A 25,372-nucleotide genomic window follows, 5' to 3' on the forward strand; every position below is an offset into this window, starting at 1 on the left:
ATAACTTGAAAAAATCTCAACTACACGAAATCAGACTTAAAAAGAGAAATTAAAGAAACATGAATATTCAACAAAAAGTATTGAGGAACAAATTCTGAACATTACTTAAAAGTTGCCAAAATAACTAAAAATAAGGTAAAGTGTTCGAAAAAAGCTACGAGCTATTACAAAATAAAAACGTCAATATGTCTACAAGTCGGGCCATCTCAAGAACAATTACACAAACAAACAAGAGATCACAGAGAGTCAAAGTTCCCCCGACACGGCATCTTTAGCTGGAGGTGATGGAGGGAACATAGAAACCGGAATTGCCTCGATGATCTCAGGAGAAACATCCACAGTAACAACCTCTGGAGTGTCCTCAGCTCGGGCCTTAGGAATCGAAGAAGAAGGGCCAGGTTGGCCCTTAGGATCAGGCATAGGTACCTCGTCCTCATCAGAGGCAGGAACGATCTTCTCCTTAACCACAACGTTGTCCATATTAAACAAAGAAAGGTCAAGATCAGGAGCCAGAACTCGGATTTGAGTCTTGCGATTCTTATACATCTCATTCATCCCCCCGACCACATGGCCTTGAAACTCGGCAAAGTCATCCCAGACAGATTGAAACTTCTCATTCGTATCAAACAGCTCCCCATAAGTGCGAGAGTAGCTCTCCTCAGCCCTCTTTTTTATCTCCTCTGCCAAACTTGGAGCCGCCTCAGCCTTAGTAGCCCGAGCCTTAGCTTTTTCCATATCCGACTCAAGCATGGCATTCTTTTCCTCCAACTCGGCCTTTAAGCCATTCAACCTCTCCACATCAGCCCGAGCAGCGTTCATAAATGCCCCAGTAGCATTAATAGGAGACTTTCTCAGTTCTTTGGCAAAAGTAGTATTCCAACCAGCCATTCGAATGCAGTTGCGAGTCATATACTAAAGATGGTTAAGAATGGTCACATCATCCATGGACGCATAACTATAGGGCAAGATGTGCTCCTCACTCTAACCAAAACTATCGAAGTCCTTATCATTAATACTCGCCGACCTAGTGGTCTTTTGCTTCTTAGGAGTTGGCCCCGAAGCGGTAGGGGACGAAGGCGCACCCGAGCTCGCCAAAGGCAGATCAAGAGGTATTAGGTGAACAGCTGGAGTGGGAATGACCTTCCTCTGAGTACCAGAACCCAAATTTAGCTTTTTTGGTGAAGGTTGGGAAGAAGAATCCCCAGCTTCTTGGCCTTGAAGGTTCTTAGTAGCAACTGTCTTCTTAGTGTTGCGGAGAAATCGCATTGACGAAGTGGATTTCGAAGCCATCTCTGAAAAAAAAATAGGAATACACAAGTTATTAACATAAATACATAAACGACAAGGTAACACATAAAGACAATAGGTCAGAGAACTACCTAACTCAAACCGGAGAAGGCTGGGATCCCCTAAAAATTTCTTCGTATCCAAGTGAGGAGCTCGACCCCAGCACTCTTCCAACACACCAACAAAGGCTTGTTCGACCTCATCTAAGTTATCTATGCTATACTTAACCACTACAACATTCTCTTGCCAATAAAGGGAAAATGAGGGCTCATCACTCTCATCTAAAAAGAAAGGTCGGACATCTTCCACGACTCAGACCTTGAAGTAATAATTCTTGAAGTCGTGAAATGACTCATCAAAGATAGAGAAGACTTTCCTACCCGGATGGCACGGAAAGAGATCCAATAAGCTTTCGCCTTTTGTGCCCCGGGCTTTGTCAAAACAAATAGGTAAAGAAATAGACTAACAGAAGGTCGGACACCTAGCTCTTGACAAAGAAGCTGAAAAATTTTCATAAATGCCCAAGAGTTAGGATGAAGCTAGGAAGGTGCTACATTACAAGTCCAAAGAATTTTGGTCTCAAACTCAGTAAAAAGAAGGGCAATACCCAATTTGGTGAAAAAACAATCATACGCATAGAAAAAGGGACGCTCAGAACTATCCAAAGGTGGAAAACAAACCCTCTTCTCAGGGTCAGAAACAACTAACTCGTAATCCTTCTCATCTTCCCTATTGACACATATCCTATGAAATCTACGAAACTAGTCACATTACAGTCACGCAACAAAGAACTACGGAATCTACCCAGTTACGAAGGCTAGGAGGGACTTTGGTGGACATTTTTGTTAGAACCTTACGAAACATAAAGCTACACCTACAAATACAAACAGCAAAAGAAATTGTTACAAACAACCCGAACAAGGACAAAGAGGTCGGGCAAAATCTAAAAATTTGCCAACTACCCCCTTTTGTTTTTCAAAAAGGGTTACATTCAAGCCAGAAGGTGCCCTTCTAACGCAAGCAGTACAACATTGCAGTGAGACCTTCGGAGGTAGCACAGACAATCAAAGCAAAACCAACCACTTCCCAAAAATCCACAAAAAGATAAAACAAAGAAAGACCCCCTTTTTTCCTTCTTGCAAAAACAACAAAACGAAAAACAAAATTCCCAAAGATAGCAAGGCAGAATAAAGAAAGCGATGCAAAACACCATCAAAACAAGCACATAAAAAAACTACTAACGTTCGCCAAAACCATCCGAAACAAATAGCCAAGCAAGCAGAAGAGATGTGAAAATCATTAAAATGCCAACCTGGATAGAAGGCAAAAAGGGAGAGCACGTCAAGTAGCAGTATTGCAAACGTTCCCCTCCAAGAAGGAAGCCTCTCAGGAAATCCAAGAAAAAGATAATCTTGGAAGCAAGGATAATCGAAAAGCAACGAAAAAAAATTTTGTTCGCAAAGAGAAACAGAGAGAGAAAAAGAGTTGCAGAAAATGAAAGGAAAAAATAAAAGAAGAAGAAGATGCACCAAGTCTTTTATAAATGACGAAGAGTAAAAGTCCAATAATTGAGCTTTAAAAATGCACACAAGAATCAAGGAAACTGTCGCGCCAATCCAGCCCCGCATTTTATGCAGGGTAACGTTTGAATTTTTAAAACAAAAGCCGATTGCCCGAGCTGCCACAAAAGAAGCACCCGGCATCAGAAGCCGCGAAATGCTTGAGCACGACTTATGAAAAGATCGGCGCTCAAGCAAGGACACTGTTCATACTTGCCCCGAGAACAAGGTCGGGATCAATAAATGACGAAGGGCTGACCTAATAGGAGAGTCTTCCATCCCCTACCCGACCTCTTGGAAGAGGTCAGATACCGACTAGGGAGCCCAAAGACCCGCATACCCAACGTAGCGAGGTCACTGCTTCTAGAAGGCGGTGGCTAGGGGGGATAAGATCTCAACAAACTCCTAAGGTATACGATAAGATAAGATTATTGCCTCCAAGGAGATCATCAAACTTTAATATAAATACATTGGCACCTCCCAAATATAACTCACGTTCTAGTCTACTAAAAACCTATCTAAAACCCTTGCTAACTTAAGTATCGGAGTCTCTTGCAGGTACCACCACTCACCTCCATATGAGAAATTCGGACAGACAGTACATCAATGCCAGCAAGTCAAACACTGCCACTTAAAAAAATCTGAACCTCACATTCAGATCTAACTCAACGTTTTAGGTAACCTTAGAACAATCACTATAACAGGTTATTTCAGAAAATAAAAGGACTAATAAAATTCTTCGATGTCTTAGACCAAATTGATCAGGTAGTAGAACCAATCAATTATTCGAGTCAAAAACAAAAGTTAGAACAAATTCATGCAATATTACTATTTGAAATGAAGAAAGAATATAAATATCACTCTTATTTTAATATATATATTTTTTTATCAATTCATGCATATATACAATATCAAAAAAATATATATGGAGAATGATATTATTAAAAATGGGAATGAAATTATCCATTTCTCCAAATATATGTGCATATTCTAATAAGTCAAAACTTAGAACAAAAGTTAAGACCTAGTTTTCTTTTTTTTAAAAAAAAAGAGCTTCATTTTGTCGCGTGAAAGTACTAAGCTAACATTTAAAAAAAAAAAAAAGCTAATCCCAGTTATTCTCACTTATCACTTACATTCTTCACTACTACATTACTTTAATTAAAGTGGATGACCAAGACCCACCAATTCCAATGCCCAATTACCAACACTAAAATAGTATAGCGGTTATAATGTAAATTTATTTTTCCCACCATAGATTTGGGGGATAATCTTTATCCATTAGTAAAATGATATCCTATGGTGGCCAATTTGGCTGAGGCAAATGGCGACCAACGAACTAACGGCATTTGTAACATTAATTTAATTTATTTTAATTTGAAATTTCCGAATTGTAGAAAGTGCCAATTGAAACTTGAAAGTGTTGTCTTGTTGTTTGCTTTAGAACATGGGAGTTTGCATCGCAGGTTCCACTGTTTTCCATCAAAGGACGAATGGATGCTCAATGCAACGATAATAGCGTCAGAACAGTAGCGACAAATTTTATTCTTCCAACCCTCACTATTTCATTTAATTTAATTTATATATGATCGTGTATTACAGACCCGAATGTTGCATTCATGACCAAGAAATTGTAGACATTAGTCTCCTAAAAGTGGCCCTCACAACACGAATTTAACGTTATTTTGATCAAATTTTGGATAAGGCCTGGAAATAAAAGTAAATTAGATAAGATGTGTAGGCTATATAAGATTGGAATTGCCGTGACTAAACAAAATTCAAGTTCCCTACTATTGCATTTAGCTTGTCGAACACTGGTTATTACTTATTACACTTGTCCATTTGTCATACAAAATATGAAGAAGAAGATAATTAGCACCTTTAATTTGGATTCGTTACCATAGATTGAATGATGTTACTACCGTATGAGTGTAGAAACTTTGAAAAGTGAATTGACTACAAGTTTGTGCGGTATTTGATTTATGAACCAATCAGCGGGTGCTAAGTATATGCAAAAGATAGCTTCAAAAGATTCTATCCAATGCCATTAATTAAGCTTCCATCCTTTTCCTGAAGGGGAAAAAGTGTTATTAGATAATTTTTATAAAAATTTAACTGAAATATTCGATCACATCTATTTTTTTTATAATTGTTTATGTGATTAATATAAAAAATAATGATATGATATAACATTACATAATTAAATACGCATTTAAGATTATTTTATATAGATATTAAAATTAAATTCATTTTATACATATGTAATATAGACTATTTAACAAAAGGGTGATTCATCCGTACTATAAACACATACTTTACTACTTTAGGTAATGTCACAAATTTTTTGCTTTTAATATTGGAATAGTAATGGTATTTTTTTTAAATGTAAATTGTTGGAATATTATTCTCAAACCGTTTAATTAGAGAAGTAGAAATTAGACCGTTTTATTTGTTAGAAGTATAGAAATCGGATCGTCTAATTTGTAGAAATACAAAAATCGGACGGTCTGATTTGTATTAAAAAAATTAAAAAATTTGAAATACAAAAATCGGACCTTCCGATTTATATACTTTTCACAATTTTAAAAAATACTAAAAATTACAGTGTTAAAATATATCACTATTTTTAATTCTATATAAAAAAAATTAGCCTAATATCACTAGTAAAATTCAATTCATTCATTTTAAAGAGTAACCTCTTAACATATTCTTATCTAAATATGTAACTCTTTTTAATTGTAACTTACTTCAAGTTTCACACATATAGACAGTACAATGAAGTCCATGCAAAATATAATGGAGTAATAATACAGGGTATAAGGACGAGGGATTAGCACACTGAATTACATATTGCATTTAATCAATTTAAAGAAACCTGGATAAAATAAAGACACTCGCATGTCAATAATTTTTCGTAGAATTATTTTTTGGTATAATATTTTCGTAGCATATATTCACATATAATAAGACCCAAAGGCTAAAAGAGATTCAAACCCAGCAGCCTAACGGCGTTGAACATATCCATTTTTCTTTGTATCGAGAGTTTCACAAGCTAGCTTTATATTGGGCGGAAACCCATTGGAAAACTAAAGAAATTAGATACGAACAAGAATAATACTTAGTTATTGGATATTTTAAAGTACATCAAGTACTCTGTCCAAAACAAAACACAAAAAAAAGGTAGGTTAGGGTTTCTTTAATCAATTTTAAAAGCACTAAAATTCTGACAAAAAAAAAAGGCACTAAAATTTTAATTATTTAAAGACTATAGTTTTCTTGAAATACCATATTAATTCTTAATAAACTTGTAACTTCCATAATGTGCACTAAACCTTGCCATCTTGATTCAAAGTATATTAGAACTTTATTCTCTCATTTTAACAATCATTTCATTTTAAAAATTTATAATTCTTTATTTTTATATATATTATTAAATAATTATTTAAAAATTCAACTTGCATACAATTAAAAAAAAACTTTATAATATTTATAACAGAGAATTTTTCAACTATATTGCTACAAATAATATCGAAGCTAATTTAAACAAAAAAAAACAACAACAGCAAATCAGATCAACATCCTTTCATTTTTAAAAATTATAAAAAAAACACAAAATTTATTTAAATTTGATAATTGATATTTAGATTGCATATATATAATATATCTAATAAAAAGTTATCAAGTTGACTATCAAATGCTAAAAAATAAGTTGAAAAAAATTCAACAGATAAAACTAACATAACAATATCAATTTATCCTTATCAAATAGTAAAATAAATCTCTTAAATTTAAGCAAAGTACCTAAAAAGTAACTTAATATTTATTTTTGTAAAATAATTGTTGAAATATTAAAGTTGTCTATATATCAACTACTTGATAAAATATCTTAATTTTAAAATAATTTTAAGAAAATAATTGAGTTAACCAAAGGATTTGTGAGATTAATTTATAACAATAATTTTTTATATAGAGTCAAATTTATTAAAATAATTTTTATGAGACCAAATAAATAATATTATTATATATTACTAAATACATTTCTAAATTTTAATGAGTCACTTGACCCACTACCTTATAATACCTAAGATACGTCTCTTAACTTATGATGATAAAGCTTATTATTTAGTGTGGTAGCACAATATAATGGAGGATTGGAGGTAGGGAATGTAGAAGTTTTGTTAAAGAGAATAAGAATGATGGTGGTGGTAGTATAGTTAATTATTATCAGAACCGAATTAATAATTAATTTGATTAAAATATTAGGTTTTTAGATTATTAGTTTAACTATTAGATTATTGATTGAACTAATTTATTTGATTATAATTAAATAATTATATAATTTTTTATTTTTATTTCTTTGTTATGTATTAAATTAAATATTATTTTTGAATTTTAATAATACATTAGTTAATTTAAAAATTATAAAATTTCAAAAAATATTATGATTATAAAAGATATTTTTGTCTTTTTATTAATTTAAAAATTATGTATAATTAAAAAATATTAATTTAAAAAAGAATAAATACAAAATAAAATTAAAATTAAATAAATATAAAAAAAATATAATTAAAGGGACATGAAGTTTTACATTGCTCAGAACTAATTAGTGAAGAATATGTATAAGGCTTACGAGAGAATGGCAGCTTGTAGGAGACTAAAAGTTTAATCGCAAAAACGATCAGATTATCGGTTTATGAGTTGGTCTGATCTAGTTCTAATAGCTATTGGTGAAAAATATACAGTTTTAATAACTATGTGTGAATTAGAAAACCATTGAACTATATATTTATTTTAAAACAATATTAAATAGTATCATAAAAAAAAAAAAAATCAAATACACGAGTAGTTAAGAAATAAATTCCCCCAGAGAGAATGGAAAAGAAGTCGCATCAGTGTCGAATGATGGACAGACATCAAACCCAGAAAAAACCCAGAGTCCTCTGCCTCCACGGGTTCAGGACCAGCGGTGAAATCCTCAACAAACTTGTTTCACGATGGCCCCAATCTGTAACACAAAAGCTGGACCTCGTTTTCCTCGATGCAAAGTTCCCAGCACAAGGAAAATCAGATGTTGAAGCCATTTTTGATCCTCCTTACTTTGAATGGTTCCAAGCCAACCAGGTTCAAACTAATTATATCTTCAATTCAACGATGCATATATAATAATCTTCTCTCTAAGGCTTAAATTTGTGTCACAGGATTTCTCGGAGTACATGAACTTCGAAGAATGCTTAGCATACGTTGAAGATTTCATGGTGGAAAATGGTCCTTTTGATGGCTTACTTGGATTCTCTCAGGTAAGCGAAACCCCGAAAATATTTTTTATTCAAATACTTATTTTCGTTTGGTCTAATCATTGGATCTGGATCAGGGCGCAATTTTGGCGGCAGCATTGCCTGGAATGCAGGCTCAGGTACTATATAATTAAAGACACGCATCTTAAATTTGATTTGATTAGATTAGAGTGATGAATGATGAATGATGATGACGGTGATAATATAGGGTATAGCACTTGGGAAGGTAAAGAACAAGATCAAGTTCTTGATTTTGATATCAGGAGCCAAGTTTGGTGGAAACAAGTTTGGAGCTCCTAAACTAGCTTCTAATGCATTCTCAAAACCAATTGATATACCCTCTATCCACTTTATAGGTACTTGTCTCCTCTTTCTTCTCAACTCACTCATTTTTTCTGCTACTCTTCTCTCTTTCTCCTTTCCATCAAAAACAATATTTTTTTATCCCATTTTATTTTTGAATTTAATCTTGTTTGTTATGCTTTTTTTTAAAATGGTCTTTCCAAATTTCTGATATGAAAAAGTATAGACAAACAATGATAATTGTGTACAATGTGAATAATAAAGTAAAAAAAAAAATTAAAATTGATACATTTTGAGTTGATGTGTGGTGAAGGGGAAACGGATTTCATGAAGCAGGAGAGCACTGAATTGGGGGAGGCATTCTTGGATCCTGTTGTGATTCATCACCCAAGAGGCCACACTGTTCCCAGACTTGGTTAGTCATATACCATTACATATACCATCCTTTTCTTGAATTTCCTAATTCTAAAAATTTAAAAACCTCTAAGAGAAGTTAATGTTGTAGTTTACAAAATATACTATGTAAAGGTAGTATTGAATATATTAGTTATTAGCTAAGTCCTAAATCTTAGGTGAAGTCAATATATGTATTCAGAAATGGAGAGAAATTGGATTGACTTTTGAAATAAAAATACTAAGTGGACATTAAAATTATTGACCAAATCACTCGCTATATATTTGTGTATATATATTTTATTTAATTTATTTTTAATATATATTTTATATGGATAAATTTTGATATTTTTTTTATATACACATAATACGATTAATTATGATCGAATCATGGCCATATCTAATAAATTTTATTTGATTTTATTTTAACTTATCTTTAAATTAGAATGTTAAATTTAAAAATTGTTGATCGAAAAGTTTTATTTTATTAAAATATAAGATTAATGAATTAAGTCAATAGTAGTATGAATTTTAAATATATATATTTTTTTAATTTAAAACCTTTTAGGTAATTGAAAGATTTTCAAAATTGTCAAGAGTCAAATGCCTATACGCGTCTCCTCTACGTCCTTGCAGACACGTACAATAATTTGCCACAATCTTGTTGAATAATGTAGCTAGTAGCTTTGTTGCACTTTAGTTTTATGCATATAAAAGTAGTGAAAAGAAGCATGAGATTTTTAATTTGTTTGGTGGTTGCTTCAATTCAATTCCTTTTATTTGCAGATGATAAGAGTGTTGAAACTGTGCTCGGTTTCATTGAGAAGATTAATTAAGCAAGCAAGAGACTGTTATGATGATGATGTGAGATGCATTTTTATCATCATCATGTAAGTTGAACAATGCATCAGCCATCATGCGTCATAGCACTTTCTCTTTTCTATTTTATATGGTGTAAGATTGTTTAGAAAATGACACGAAAGAAAGAGGGGTAGGTTTATGCTATTAATGACTTAATCAAAGATGTTATCGGCTGTTGTTATGGAGAATGTGATTCATATGATTATTTAATAAGTGTTACGTTTACAATTTGTGTGTACTTAATATCCGGTCCATTAAGAATTGATGAATCAAGTTACCTAAACATTAAAATTTAAGTCACCACTCACCAATTAATTAACTATCACATAAAAATATGTAGTCAGTGTCTATAAAATTGTTTGATTATGGTGTTTTAAAAGATTTAATTATTTGTTATAATATATTTAATTATTTTGCTTGTCAAAGTTGATTATTTTGGTGAATAATTATTTTATTACAAAAATATATAAAATAACACACATATATATATATATATATATATATATATATATATATATATATACACACACACACACACACAAAATAATATCTAATATTTTGTGTTTGTAGAATATTTTTTATTTACAACAAACCATATTTGCATCCATCAATATTTATCGTTTTTGATCCAGTGGTAAGCCTTCTATACTTCTATTGCATTAGTTAAAATCTTGCCGTTATCTCTGATGCCATGCTTGTCTATAATGCTTATATAGTTATATTATGTGCAATTACTTCTTTAGTGAGATTCTTGTCTGAAAATGTCTGGAAGTCAAAGATGGGTAGTCATAATTTACTTTTTTTTACTTTTATTTGTATTAATTAATTATATATGATTAAAATAAATACATAATATTATATATAATACATATGTAATTGTACCTGTTAAGTTAAATAAAATTATTTTAAATTATTATTTTTTAGCACTATTTTTTATAAAAAAAGTCAAATTAACTCTATTAAAGTACATTTTTTAACTCTTTAAGTATTATGAAAATATTTATAAATTACTCATCAAAATAATGCTAATATATGCTGTGAATTAAACTATATTTTTCTTTTAACCAAATTATATTAACTATGTTTAGATTTTTTTTAAAAGGAGTTCAAAAAGCATGAAGAATACTCTTAGAAGACCTGCCAATGCAAAACCTATAATTTACAAGACAAACTTACAAACCATGTTACACGATTTGCCACCACAAAAACATGATAAGAGATGGTTATCTATCTATAGATATTTTTATGTAAAGATAATATTATAAATAGTTAATAATTTAATATGTTTAATTGAACCTATCTAATTAAATTAACTTTTAACAAGTTATAATGTTATTATTATCTTCCTATGAAGATATCTTTATAAAAATACTCACTATAAATAAAAGCACAACCAACAGCTACTATATTCAGTTCAATTTGAAATAATGATTTGCATGATTAAATGGCTAAAGATAGAGTAAAATTTCCATCCTGTTAATGATCACCCGGCCCCTAGATTAAGATGCGTAATATTAGAACATTAATATACGAAACAACATATCATAATTGTGATAAAAAAAATTAAAAAGGAAAAAACTGAATCAAACATGACCAGAATTATAGAAAGGATAAGTGGATAACTATGAATAAAAAATGAAAACATACGTTACACGTTTCCCACGCTCTTTGTCTTGTTCTAACTATCGGGTTGCTAATGGAGAAAAAGATGGATAAAAATTTTGAAAAGAAAAAATAGACAAAAATATACATAAATTTTTATATAATAGACAAAAATATATTTTAATTTTTTAATAAATTATTTATATATATTAATATTAAATTTTATTGTCATTTTTATCCTTCTATTAGTTGAATAATTTTTTTAACGATAATAGTTATCAAATGAGTTTATGCATTGTGTGGCGTAACCTTTTTGTATAAAAAAGTAAACTCATTTCACAAACTCAGTTAATTCTTTTATATAAAGAAGTAAATATTAATTTTTTAATCATTTTTTTATAAAATAATTAATTTTTTTCAAAAATAATATTAATATTTTATACAATAAAATAATAATTTTCTCGCACTTAACTAACAGAAAAAAATATTATGTCAAAACATTGTTGATTTATTTTATTAGAAATAAAAAAAAGTTTCTCGCAGTTAACTATTTGATTTTTTATTTAAAAAAAATTAAAACGTTTCTTGAATGATGTGAGATAGGCGGGTAAAACCCTTTTTTCTCGTAGCTTTGTTTTTTTGGACAGAAAAAAAGTTTTAATTATGATAGAGTCAGATAGAATTTTGTTGATATTGTATTTTAGAAGATGGAATTCGGCCACAGATGGAAGACTTGGGTGAAGGAGTGTGTCAGTACAGTCACTATGTCAGTCCTGGTTAACGGGTTGCCTTTCAAACCGTTCGAAATGGAGAGAGGCCTAAGACAAGGAGATCTTCTGTCTCCTTTTCTGTTTGTGCTTATGGTCGATATTTTGCATAGGATGTTGGGGGAAGCCGTCAGGAAGGGACGAATCACTCCGCTACTGGTCGGAGGAGATCGTATCGAATTGTCACATCTACAATTTGCAAATGATACTATATTATTTTATCCTCTAGAGACAGAGACAATTGTGAATTATAAGAGGCTGTTGCGGTGTTTTGAGCTGATATCTGGATTGAGCATCAATTTTGATAAGTCGAATTTGATTCCGATGAATTGTGAGCAGGAATGGGTAGATCATGTGTGTAGCTTACTAGGGTGCAATCAAGCAGACTTACCTGTGAGGTACCTCGGGGTCCCATTAGGCGCAAATGTGCACCTGGTGAAGACTTGGAAACCAATCATAGATAAGGTGAAAGAGAAACTCAACTTATGAAAAGCAAAAAGCAAAGGTTCTGAAGAAAGCAGGTAAGCTAGTCCTCATCAAATTGGTATTGAACAGCCTACCAATCTATTATTTAAGTCTGTACAAGATGCCGAATGCGGTGGCCGACAAGTTGATTGCGTTATAGAGGAGTTTTATGTGGTGTAAGGAGGACGGTAACTATGGTATCCCTTTAGTTAAATGGGAGGTGATACAGGCCCCGAAAAAGGTTGGGGGTTTGGGAGTTGGGGATGCAGTTCTTAGGAACACTGCCCTGTTGTTTAAGTGGTAGTGGCAGTTTTCAAAGGAGGAATGCCCACTGTGGAAGAAGATTGTTTGCTCGTGTAACAAATTGAATCCTAATGTAATGCTAGCAAATCAAACTCTACCGGTAAAAGGAGGGCCCTGAAAAGACATCTACAGTTGAATGTAAAAGAGCAGAGGGTGAAGGCAAAAATGATTAGTGGCCTGACAATGGAAATAGGAAATGAAAGAAGAACACTATTCTGGAAAGATAACTGGGTTCAAGGTGGTCCCCTGAAAGCGAGTTTTCCAAGGCTCTCCTCTATTTCAAACCAGCAGGGATCTGTGATTAGGGATTGTGGATTTTGGGACGGGTTAGATTGGATTTGGAACTTTCAGTGGAGGAGAGAGCTGTTCCAATGTGAATTGGAACTTGTCCATCATCTTCATGAGAGATTAAGGCCAGTAAAGCTATCAACTGGTAGAGAGGATAATGTTGTTTGAAAATTTGATCATAAAGATGTTTTTTCTACTAACTCTTTTATGCAGGTGCTACAATCGGAGACCCTATCGGACGAGATTACGAGCTATAATTTCACAAGTTCAATTTGGAGAGGGGTGGTACCTCTAAGAATTGAGCTTTTTGGATGGTTTGTACTAGTGGGTAGAGTAAATACTAAAGAAAGGTTAAGTAGACTAGGCGTTGTTCTTAACATTGATAATATATGTGTACTATGTAAAAAGGAGATAGAATTTGTGCAGCACTTATTTCTGTTTTGTGAGTTCACAAGGCAGGTATGGTGCGCATGGTTGAGGGCTTGGGATAGAGATTGGACCATTCCTAGAATCATTAAAGAACTGTTTGAGAGTTGGACCAGCATGCACATTAGAAAAGACATGCAGAAGACATGGCTGACTAGGTTCTTTGCAGTGATTTGAAACGTCTGGTTGGAGCGCAATGTCAGAATTTTCAATAATAAAGAAACAGGTGTTGATATCATAAAGACAAAAACGTTTTTGAGCTACAAAGAGTGGACTGATAGTGATCCTTTTTATTGTTGATGTCTATGCCAGAGATGACAGAGGATTCATAACTTTTGTATGCAGGTTTACTTTATGTTTGTTTTGCTCACGTTCCACTCTAATGTGTTGAGCTTTCTTTACTTCAAAAAAAAAATCCATTGATGGTAAATAGATTTTGTATATGGTTTGGTGCCTCTTCATCCACACAAAATTTGAATTGGTAAGAGCCATTTTAATTAGTTCATGAGCCACTATATTTCCATTTCTCTTGACATGACTAAAGGAAAATAATCTAAGTCGTCCTAATATTGTTAATGTGTTAGCAATAAATGTTCTAAAACAAGAATTTATTGGCTTTCCTTGTTTAAGAGCTTTCACTACTTTATAGCTATCACTCTCTATGATTACTTCATTGAAACAAAAATATTGAGCAAATTCTGCTCCTAAATAGATTGCATATGTCTCTGATGGTTTCAGTGGCTAAGAGAAGGGGGGTTGAATCTTAGCCCCTTTTTAACTTGCTAACACTTGCTGGACTTTGAAGAAACTTTTCTGTTTTTAGCTCGTCCCTAGCCACGAGACATTTTCATTTTGTCTCGTCACTTGACACGAGACATTTTTTATTTTTCATCTGAGCAGCAAAAACAGAATTGAGGTAGGAAGAGAGAGAGAAGATTACACACGGATATATCCTGGTTCAGCTGCTAAGTGCAGTGCAGCCTACATCCAGTCTCCATCACAACAATGATGGAATTTCACTATAATCACCCAGATTACAACTTGTAAAGTGCTAACCCAACTTACAAGGGGATTCCCACAGAATCATGAAACACAACACAGATGTACAAAGGAACTCTAAGACATCTATGGCTTTTTCTTTTAATTTTGCACTCTCTGCCTTTTTTCGCTCTATGGCTTTTTCATACAAACCTCACTGTTTGCCTTTTTCCATGAGACTCAAGACATAACAAAATTAAACAGAAAAATATTAAACAGAAAACATTGAAGGAGAAAAAGAACTGCTAGCTTAGGTAGCTCTGAGACTTCTGTGCCTTGCACTCTCAAATCTTACTCCTTGCTCCAAACAGTGGCTGTTCTCCCTTTTTAAAGAAGAGAGAAGCCTCCACACTTGAAGCCAACACCCAAACCGACTTCTTCCTCCTTCAACAAACAGAACCGGTTCGGCCACATAGAGAGAAGAGATAACCATGCAAAACCCAACATGCAATTACCTCTAGTCCTTTCTTGATCATCACCCTTCATCAATCCGGGCTCTCCATCCTTGGCTTGCTCTCCAAGATGGATTTCAGGCCCTTGATGCCTCATGATGATTATGACTTCATCTGATGCCTTCAACCATCACTTTGCCACTCTAGCTACTCCCTGTGGTGGTTGATCAGAATCGAAGACAAGCCACGCCTCCAAGATCTTCCTTGCTGGCCGAATCTTCATCCTTCCTTTTTGAGCATGAAGGACCCGAGATTACCTCACCAAATCTTACCAGATTAGGTGATAATCTCAGCCACAGCTCATTTTTATTTTAGTATGTTTTCTTGCCATCATTAGCTTGATGGTCTTGTAGCTTGTTCTTCCCTTGCTTCGGTAGCTCCATTTTGCTTTTATGGAAGCCATTGTTTCCTGTGTAATAACCGAAGAGAGAAGGAAAGAGATGAGAGAGAAGAGAGAATGTGAAGAAAAAGTAATTCAAAGTGATTAAACAAATTAATTAAAGATAGCTTGCTCTTTCTTCCCTGGGTGGCGTGTAAAGTTAATGCCATCAATCATGTCAATGATCCTCTCTCTCATATTTCCCATGCACTTATCAAATTTGTTCTAATAAATTTGAAATCCATCATGATGAGTAAAGGAGTTCCGTTGGAAGCTATGGAACTATGCTTTACATGCTTAGTGGATTCGGATCATGCATAGGAAACTCTCATCAAATGTAAAGTTGGGCTTGGTTGCAACAATTATTAATTTTTGGCCCAATAATAATTCAGCTCTACTTTGTTGGTTATAATCTTTGAAATCAAGGCTGAACAAAATTCACACTTGGGCTTTGCAACATTTCTTTTGTTTTTGTTCGGCCCAAATTATAATTCAGCTTCATAGCAGAGAAGCATGTAGCAAGGCTAATTGGGCTTAATCCAGAATTTCATTTTCGACCCAAATAAAATCTGCACCACAAAATTATTAATTAAGCAAATATGAGTTGAGATCAAATTAATAATTTTGTAATTAAATATTTAATAATGTTTGTTCATCATCAAAATTAAACAAGAGTTTTCCAAACTCATCAATCTCCCCCTTGATGACAAACATTATTAAAATTGAAATGGAAAGAAATTTAAAGATTGAGTACGAGTACTCCCTTTGAAGATTGAATTTCTCCCTTTCCAAATTGTTACATGGTCCCCCTTTATATATGCTATTTTACCAAGGGAAGCATAAACCTGTAACATTTTAATCAAGCTTCAAAATAACAATGTTATTTAGCATACTTATTCATAATGCTAAATGCTTGATTTATGAGCAGTTTTAATTGATAATCAAAACTCATTTGATATCATAACTGATTTACTGCTCAATATACACATCAACTAAGCTCAAATAGTGTTGTTCAAAAAATTCAATTATTTTCCAGTCAAAGTATCAGAGCTATATCATTCAAGTAAGGAAAATATTTTTGAATCTCATATGAACAAAATATGACAGCTGTTAGATATCACAGTTTAAAGGAACTACCAAAAATATGTTTTCAGATCAATATATTTACCAAGATGAATAAGAATATCCCAAATAAAAACATGTTCATCAAGATAAATCAACAATCAGGCATTCAATAAATCAAACATCATTATAAACCAAATGCCAAATGCAATATGCCGCAGTAATCATAGTGAAACAAATATGATGACAACATGCATTCTTTAAACAAGGGTGATCATGAATTTTCATCAATTGAAAATTTCATCCCCTGTTTTCATTATCCTCCCCTGTTTCATTAGTTCCAATTTTCAATTTTGGAGACTCGTTTTCCTCCCCCTTTTGTCATCAAGGGGCACCTACACAAAATATGAATAATACCACAAAATATTCATAACAAAAGTAACAAGAGTGTGTCAAAGTATCACAGAGCAGGGAGTTTCAAGTCATGCTCATACAAAAAATAGATTGAGCCTAATAGAGCCAATATCAAATAAAAGGAAAACAGTCATTAATCATCAGACAAGTTATAATCAGAGTCTGCAACATCTTCTTCACTGCCAGCGCCCAGATCCTTTTCCAAGTTCTCCAGCATCATACCAACTCGCTCTCTACATCTCCCCCAAGCACGTTCATTTTCATAGGCTAGCTTTCGAGAAGCCCTATGAAATTGAATCATGAGTGTAGACATGTTAGAGAATTCGGTGAGGATTTCCCTTGTTGACTCAGTTGCTTTGGAGGATTCAAACTGGCTTTCAAGGTCACTGTCCATTGGCATCGATTTCTTACCCTTTGTTCCTTTTACAGCACCACCGCCTTTAATCATAGAAATTTTGTTCTCCACAGTCTCATTTGTTAAATCTACCTTATAGTACTCAAAAATACACGTGAGAAACATTCCATAAGGTAAGTTAGCCTTTTTGGTACTTTTTACACAGTCCCACATATGTCTGATCATGAGATAAGCAAATGAAATAGGAGAAGAAGTAACAAGGGCAAAAATTATTAAGGAATCAGATACAGTTACCCTATTGTGAGAACCACTTTGTGGAGTTAAAATGTGGGTAGTGATGCGATGCAGCAATGAGTTGGTTGGTCCAAGAGCTTTGTGAGTAGAAACAGTGCCATATAATCCAGACATGTTTGCACAGATTTGAGAGAGAACTTGCTTGTAAGTAATCCCAACATGATCATCCCATTTGTCACTCATGTATACCTTCGGTCCCTCGTCCGTGTAACCAAGGGCAGCACTGATGGTTTCAGTGTTCAGAGCCATATGCACACGTTTCACATAAGAGTGAAGAGTACCATCAATCAGTATGAGATTCGCATAAAATTGCCTGACCAATTTTGGATATACCATTTTGTGAGTGTGTAGTAGTGGAGACCATTTGATGTTATCAAACAAGGGTTGCAAAATAATTCCTTTGGCTGACAGTTGATCAAGATTCACCAAGTAGGAGGGACAGATATGCCTCTTTTCCAAAACTTCTTGATGGAATTCATAAAATGCACATGTCAGGAATCTGGATGGATCATAGTGAGAATGTGGCTTGTGAAACTTGTTCTTGAATTCCAGTGACTCAAGATTTGCCGGTTCCCGAGTTTCATTCATCACGAAACCTTTGGGCTTCTGAGAGCTTCTGCCTGAAGTGTGTGGTGTTGCCTTCTTTGGTGAGCGCGGTGGTGGAGAAGGAACGGGTGAGGTTTGAGACGATTCTTCTTCAACACTGGGCTCCTTGTTTTTGCCACGGCTAGAACTCTTGTGAGCAATCTTCTTTCTCATGGTTGGTGTTTGTTTGACAGATTGAGAGGGAGAGGAAGAGGATGTAGAGTGAATGTGAATATGAGTGTGTGTTTGTGGAGTGAACGGTTTTTGAGAGAGATTGATTCTTCCACTCTTTCTTGATGCAGTTTTCTTTTTCATTATGGGGAGAGAGATAATGGGGGTGGAAGAAGAGAGGTTGGCCGAAGGTGGAGAGTGGATGGAGGTTAAGGAAGCAATAAATGTTGATTGGAGAGAGATGATGGGGGGTGGTTAATAGTCATAAAGCACGGTTATTAACCAAAGCGGTTTCCCAAAAATTTGAAAAGAGAGTTCCTTGAATCAAGGGATTAGTTGAAAAGGAAGGATTTGATTTGACATTATCCCTTTTTCAACTAGATATGATAGGACATCTTTGAGATTTGGTTTTCAAAAATTGAATAACTAACAAAACAGTCAGAGATGGGTCAAAGGGATTTTGTGGGGCCCATTGGAATTTGTTTCTGCGCAGTCTCCCCCTTAAGCATAGCTCTCCTATCATGCATTTATTTTTATCTCGTCTATTCCTGCGAGATAAAATTAAACAGAGTCCGAAATTCACAGATTTTCAACTTGATTTAAATCAATCATTCCCAAGCTTTTCCTCAACAAACAGAATCTATCTTCACAGAGGGGTTTTGTAAAAATATCAGCAAGTTGTTCTTCAGATTTTACAAATTGAATATCAATAGTACCCTTTTGCACATGTTCTCTAATAAAATGATATTTAATTTCAATGTGCTTTGTTCTAGAGTGCAGAACAGGATTTTTGGAAATATTTATTGCACTCATGTTATCACAAAATAAGGGTATGCTATTGATTTTTAATTTGTAATCTTCCAATTGAGTTTTTAACCAAATTAATTGTGAACAACAAGCAGATGCGGATATATATTCAGCTTCAGCTGTGGATAGAGCCACTGTGGCTTGTTTCTTGCTTGACCACATGTTGAGTGAGCTTCCAAGGAAGCAACACATGCCGGAAGTGCTCCTTCTATCCACTCGATCTCCCGCATAATCTGCATCACAAAACCCTACTGCACAAAAATCATCAGATTTTGGATACCACAAGCCATAATCACATGTTCCCTTAATATACCTAATGATGCGCTTAACAGCCGTTAAATAGGATTCTTTTGGGTGAGATTGAAATCTTGAACATACACCCACACTTTGAACAATATCCGGTCTAGAGGATGTAAGATACATTAATGAGCCAATCATTCCTCTATACCGTGTCTCATCCACATCTAGGCCATTATCATCCTTTTCAAGTTTAGTGTTAGGATGCATTGGAGTTCCCATTGATTTGGAATTTTCTAAGCCAAATTTCTTTATCAATTCTTTTGCATACTTGCCTTGGTGAATAAAAGTACCACTAGGAGTTTGTTTAATTTGGAGGCCAAGAAAGAAAGTTAGTTCTCCCATTAGACTCATTTCAAACTCAGTAGTCATGAGTTTTCCAAACTCTTCACACAAGGACTCATTGGCTGATCCAAACACAATATCATCCACATAAACTTGAACAAGAAGAATGTCATCATTAGAAACTTTAATGAACAAAGTAGTGTCGGTGGTTCCCCTTTGAAAATGATTTTCTAATAGGAAGGCACTAAGCCTTTCATACCAAGCTCTAGGAGCTTGTCTAAGGCCATAGAGAGCCTTTGAAAGTTTAAAAACATGATTAGGAAAATCTTTATGTTCAAAACCGGGGGGTTGAGCCACATACACTTCTCTATCAATAAAGCCATTAAGGAAAGCACATTTAACATCCATTTGAAACATTTTGAAACCCTTATGGGCAGCATAGGCAAGAAGCAACCTAATTGCTTCCATTCTAGCTACCGGAACAAAAGACTCATCAAAATCAATTCCCTATTCTTGATCGTAACCTTGGGCCACTAATCTAGCCTTGTTACGAACAAATTGTCCATCCTCTCCAAGTTTATTTTTAAATACCCATTTAGTACCCGTTACCTTCTTACCATCCGGATGAGGTACTAATGTCCAAACCTCATTCTTGTCAAATTGAGTAAGCTCCTCTTGCATGGCCTTGACCCAAGATGGATCTTCAAGAGCTTGTTTGACATTGTTGGGCTCCATTTGTGACAAGAGAGCAAAGTTGCTAGGTTCGGCTTGCCTTTTGGTGGAGGATCTTGTTGTTATTCCTTGAGAGGGATCACCAATGATGAAGTCATGAGGATAACCCCTCATGGATTTCCATTCTCTAGGCTTTCGGACAGGTGTTGAGCTTTGATGATTTTCTGGTGGTCTCACTGTTTCAGTTGCTCGTGCCTGCTCAGGAGACAAAATGGAAGTTTCTCCTTCGATCTGACGAGACAAAACTGGGCTGACAGATTCTTCATTTTGTACAGATTTGGGATTTTCTTTATTTGTTCCATCTTCTGCACTATCTGATTCATTATCCTTCACAGTATTGGGAATTAAGTTAGAATCACAAAAAGTAACGTGTATGGATTCCTCTATGGTTCTATGTTCTTTAAGATAAACTCTATAGGCCTTGCTTGTGGTGGAATATCCAACAAACATTCCTTCATAGGATTTTGGATCAAATTTTCCAAGGTTTTCTTTATTGTTAAGTACAAAACATTTGCATCCAAAAACATGAAAGTACTTAAGGTTTGGAGGGGTTCCTTTCCATAGCTCATAAGGAGATTTCTTTAACCCTTTTCTAATAATTGTTCTATTCAAAATATAACATGCTGCGTTCACAGCTTCAGCCCATAAGAATTTGGGAATTCCATTCTCACATAGCATGGCCCTAGTCATTTCTTGAAGGCTTCGATTCCTTCTTTCAACCACCCCGTTTTGTTGGGGGGTTCTAGGGCATGAAAAATTATGAGAAATCCCTAAGTCATCACAGAATTTTTCAAAGTCTTGATTTTCAAATTCTCTTCCGTGATCACTTCTCAAATGGGCAATTTTCAAATCCTTTTCATTTTGAATTTTCTTACAAAGGGTGGAGAAGGCATAAAATGCATCATTCTTATGAGCAAGGAAAAGTACCCAACCAAATCTAGAGTAATCATCTACCACTACAAGACCATGGTGTTTACCTCCTAGACTTTGAGTTCTAGTAGGACCAAAAAGATCAATATGTAACATTTCTAATGGCCTTTTGGTTGAGATTCCATCTTTTGATTTAAAAGAGGATTTTACTTGCTTGCCCAATTGACATGCATCATAAGTAAGATCCTTATCAAACTTGATGTTTGGAATTCCTCTAACCAAATTCTTTTTAACTAGCTTAGAAATTTGATACATGCTAGCATGTCCCAACTTTCTATGCCAAAGCCATTTTTCAGATTCAAAAGATGTAAAACATGTTACATTTTGTTCCTTTAAATCCTCAAGAGTTAATCCATACACATTGTTGCATCTCTTGGCTTCAAATAAAATATCCCCAATTTTCTCACAAACAACCAAACAAACAAACTTCTTAAAAATAACATCAAAACCTAGATCACACAATTGACTAACACTAAGCAAGTTATGTTTCAAGCCATGTACAAGAAGGACATCATTTATACAAGATGAAAAATTTTTACCCACTTTCCCAACAGCCACTATTTTTCCTTTTGCATCATCACCGAATGTGACAAATCCTCCATCATATTCATCAAGCTTTATGAAGAAGGTTGTCTTTCCGGTCATATGCCTAGAGCATTCGCTATCCATGTACCACATATTTTCTTTCTTCTTGGATGCTAGGCATACTTACAAAATAAGCTCAAGTGACCTTGGGTATCCAAATTTTCTTGGATCCTTTCACGTTAAACCATCTCTTATGTCCCAAATCATTGTAATCAAAAACAACTTTGTAAACTTTGTCACCGATCATTCTTTCACCAAAGAAACATTGAACTGGAAAATGACCACTTCGGTTACATAGTCTACAAAATCTTGGAGTTGCTGTTTTGTTAAAGTAAGTTGGGTCTTGATATTTTACATCATTTGAAGATGAAGCAATGTTTTCAAAATGTGATTTTTCAGATTTATAAAATCCCAACCCAGCTTTATCATAAAGAGGTTTTTGACTAGCCAAGATTTGGTTCAAATTTTCAGAACTTTGGGTGAACTTAGCTAAGTCATCTTTAAGTCTTTTAACTTCTTTGAGCAACTCTTCATTTTGCTTAAAACAATTCACATATGCAAGAACAGAATGGTCACTTTCACAGCTTCTAACTTGGGCTTTTAACTGCTTATTTTCTTCCACGAGATCACAAGCAGTTTCGGCCTCTCTTAGTTTTTCTTTGAGGAAATCATTTTCAGCTTTAAGAATGAAGTTTTGTTGTTCAAGATCTTGATTCTCAGTTAGAAAACATCTTATTTTTTCAGAAAGATGAACTATCATAAGATGAAGGTCTTCAGTGTTAGGGTTTTGAAAGGATACCTGCTCTACCTCATTTGCCATGAGACAAGGCTGTGACTTAGTCTCAGATTCTTCATCATCATCATTGGAGTCATTTTCCAAATCTTCCCATGATGCCATCAGTCCCTTTTTCTTTTTCCTTTTTGGCTTTTCTTCCCTTTTTAACTTGGGACAATCAGATTTGAAATGTCCCTTTTCCTTGCAATTGTAACAGATTACTTTGCTAAGGTCCTTCTTCATCTTCCTTGAGCTGCTGCCTTTGCCTCTGAGTTTCACCATTTTTCTGATTTTTTTTGCAAACAACACAAACTCATTTTCAGAAGAATTCTCACTGGATTCATCATCCAGAGGGTTAGTCATAGAAGAAAAAGCAATTCCTTTCTTTTTTGAGTCTTTTTTCAAATAACTGTTTTCAAAAGCTAGAAGATTTCCTCTCAAATCATCAAGTGTCATAGAATCAAGATTACTGCTCTCAGAAATAATTAAAGCTTTTGTTTCCCACTCTTTAGTGAGACATCTCAGCACTCTTCTCACAAGCACAGAATCAGAATGTGTAATTCCCAGAACATCTAAGCCAACAATGATAGTGTTGAACCGTTCGAACAGCTCATCAATAGATTCTCCTTCCTTCATTGTAAACATTTCATATTCTCTGTTCAACATATCTGTCCGAGTCTTCTTTACAATAGTGGTTCCTTCATGAGTGATTTGTAGCTTGTCCCAGATTTCCTTTGCCGTTGTGCATCGTGATACCCGTCGGTACTCCTCAAAGCTGATAGCACAGTTGAGCAGGTTTACTGCCTTGGCATTTAATTCTACCTTCTTCCTATCTTCCTCGGTCCATCTTGCTTCTGGTTTGAGAGAGACTACCCCTTCAGCATTTGTGGTAGTTGGAAATTGATGTCCTTCAAGAATAATCTTCCAAAGTCTGTAATCTACAGCTTGTACAAATATCTTCATCCTCTCCTTCCAATAGGTATAATTTTTCCCATTGAAAAGAGGAAGTCTGTTGCTTGATTGTCCTTCGGTCAGATTATAGGACACCACATTTGCGCCACTGTTTTCTGCCATAAGGATCTTTACTCCAAGCTGCAAAGCTTGATCTCTTTGAGACCAAGCTCTGATACCAATTGATGGTTTCAGTGGCTAAGAGAAGGGGGGGTTGAATATTAGCCCCTTTTTAACTTGCTAACACTTGCTGGACTTTGAAGAAACTTTTCTGTTTTTAGCTCGTCCCTAGCCACGAGACATTTTCATTTTGTCTCGTCACTTGACACGAGACATTTTTGATTTTTCATCTGAGCAGCAAAAACAGAATTGAGGTAGGAAGAGAGAGAAGATTACACACGGATATATCCTGGTTCAGCTGCTAAGTGCAGTGCAGCCTACATCCAGTCTCCATCACAACAATGATGGAATTTCACTATAATCATCCAGATTACAACTTGTAAAGTGCTAACCCAACTTACAAGGGGATTCCCACAGAATAATGAAACACAACACAGATGTACAAAGGAACTATAAGACATCTATGACTTTTTCTTTTAATTTTGCACTCTCTGCCTTTTTCCGCTCTATGGCTTTTTCATACAAACCTCACTGTTTGCCTTTTTCCATGAGACTCAAGACATGACAAAATTAAACAGAAAAATATTAAACAGAAAACATTGAAGGAGAAGAAGAACTGCTAGCTTAGGTAGCTCTGAGCCTTCTGTGCCTTGCACTCTCAAATCTTACTCCTTGCTCCAAACAGTGGCTGTTCTCCCTTTTTAAAGAAGAGAGAAGCCTCCACACTTGAAGCCAACACCCAAACCGACTTCTTCCTCCTTCAACAAACAGAACCGGTTCGGCCACATAGAGAGAGAAGAGATAACCATGCAAAACCCAACATGCAATTACCTCTAGTCCTTTCTTGATCATCACCCTTCATCAATCCGGGCTCTCCATCCTTGGCTTGCTCTCCAAGATGGATTTCAGGCCCTTGATGCCTCATGATGATTATGACTTCATCTGATGTCTTCAACCATCACTTTGCCACTCTAGCTACTCCCTGTGGTGGTTGATCAGAATCGAAGACAAGCCACGCCTCCAAGATCTTCCTTGCTGGCCGAATCTTCATCCTTCCTTTTTGAGCATGAAGGATCCGAGATTACCTCACCAAATCTTACCAGATTAGGTGATAATCTCAGCCACAGCTCATTTTTATTTTAGTATGTTTTCTTGCCATCATTAGCTTGATGGTCTTGTAGCTTGTTCTTCCCTTGCTTCGGTAGCTCCATTTTGCTTTTATGGAAGCCATTGTTTCCTGTGTAATAACCGAAGAGAGAAGGAAAGAGATGAGAGAGAAGAGAGAATGTGAAGAAAAAGTAATTCAAAGTGATTAAACAAATTAATTAAAGATAGCTTGCTTTTTCTTCCCTGGGTGGCGTGTAAAGTTAATGCCATCAATCATGTCAATGATCCTCTCTCTCATATTTCCCATGCACTTATCAAATTTGTTCTAATAAATTTGAAATCCATCATGATGAGTAAAGGAGTTCCGTTGGAAGCTATGGAACTATGCTTTACATGCTTAGTAGATTCGGATCATGCATAGGAAACTCTCATCAAATGTAAAGTTGGGCTTGGTTGCAACAATTATTAATTTTTGGCCCAATAAT

General features: G+C 34.6%; 2 protein-coding genes across 2 annotated transcripts; both read left to right on the forward strand.

The window, feature by feature from the left end:
• The first annotated feature begins 7,426 nt into the window (after window positions 1–7,426).
• LOC112747307 (uncharacterized) lies at window positions 7,427–9,925 on the forward strand. The gene is made up of 6 exons (XM_025795258.3): window positions 7,427–7,967; window positions 8,045–8,143; window positions 8,218–8,259; window positions 8,349–8,496; window positions 8,757–8,858; window positions 9,623–9,925. Exons 1-6 carry the CDS (start codon window positions 7,719–7,721, stop codon window positions 9,670–9,672), a joined length of 690 nt encoding a protein of 229 aa, XP_025651043.1. The 5' UTR covers window positions 7,427–7,718; the 3' UTR covers window positions 9,673–9,925.
• A 2,081-nt stretch (window positions 9,926–12,006) lies between these two features.
• On the forward strand, window positions 12,007–13,290 carry LOC112746859 (uncharacterized). The gene is made up of 3 exons (XM_025794986.1): window positions 12,007–12,531; window positions 12,761–12,831; window positions 12,918–13,290. The coding sequence occupies exons 1-3, from the start codon at window positions 12,007–12,009 to the stop codon at window positions 13,288–13,290; spliced, it is 969 nt and encodes a 322-aa protein (XP_025650771.1).
• The last annotated feature ends 12,082 nt before the right edge of the window (window positions 13,291–25,372 follow it).

This window comes from Arachis hypogaea, chromosome 15 (assembly GCF_003086295.3).
Source record: "Arachis hypogaea cultivar Tifrunner chromosome 15, arahy.Tifrunner.gnm2.J5K5, whole genome shotgun sequence".
Taxonomy (NCBI): domain Eukaryota; kingdom Viridiplantae; phylum Streptophyta; class Magnoliopsida; order Fabales; family Fabaceae; genus Arachis; species Arachis hypogaea.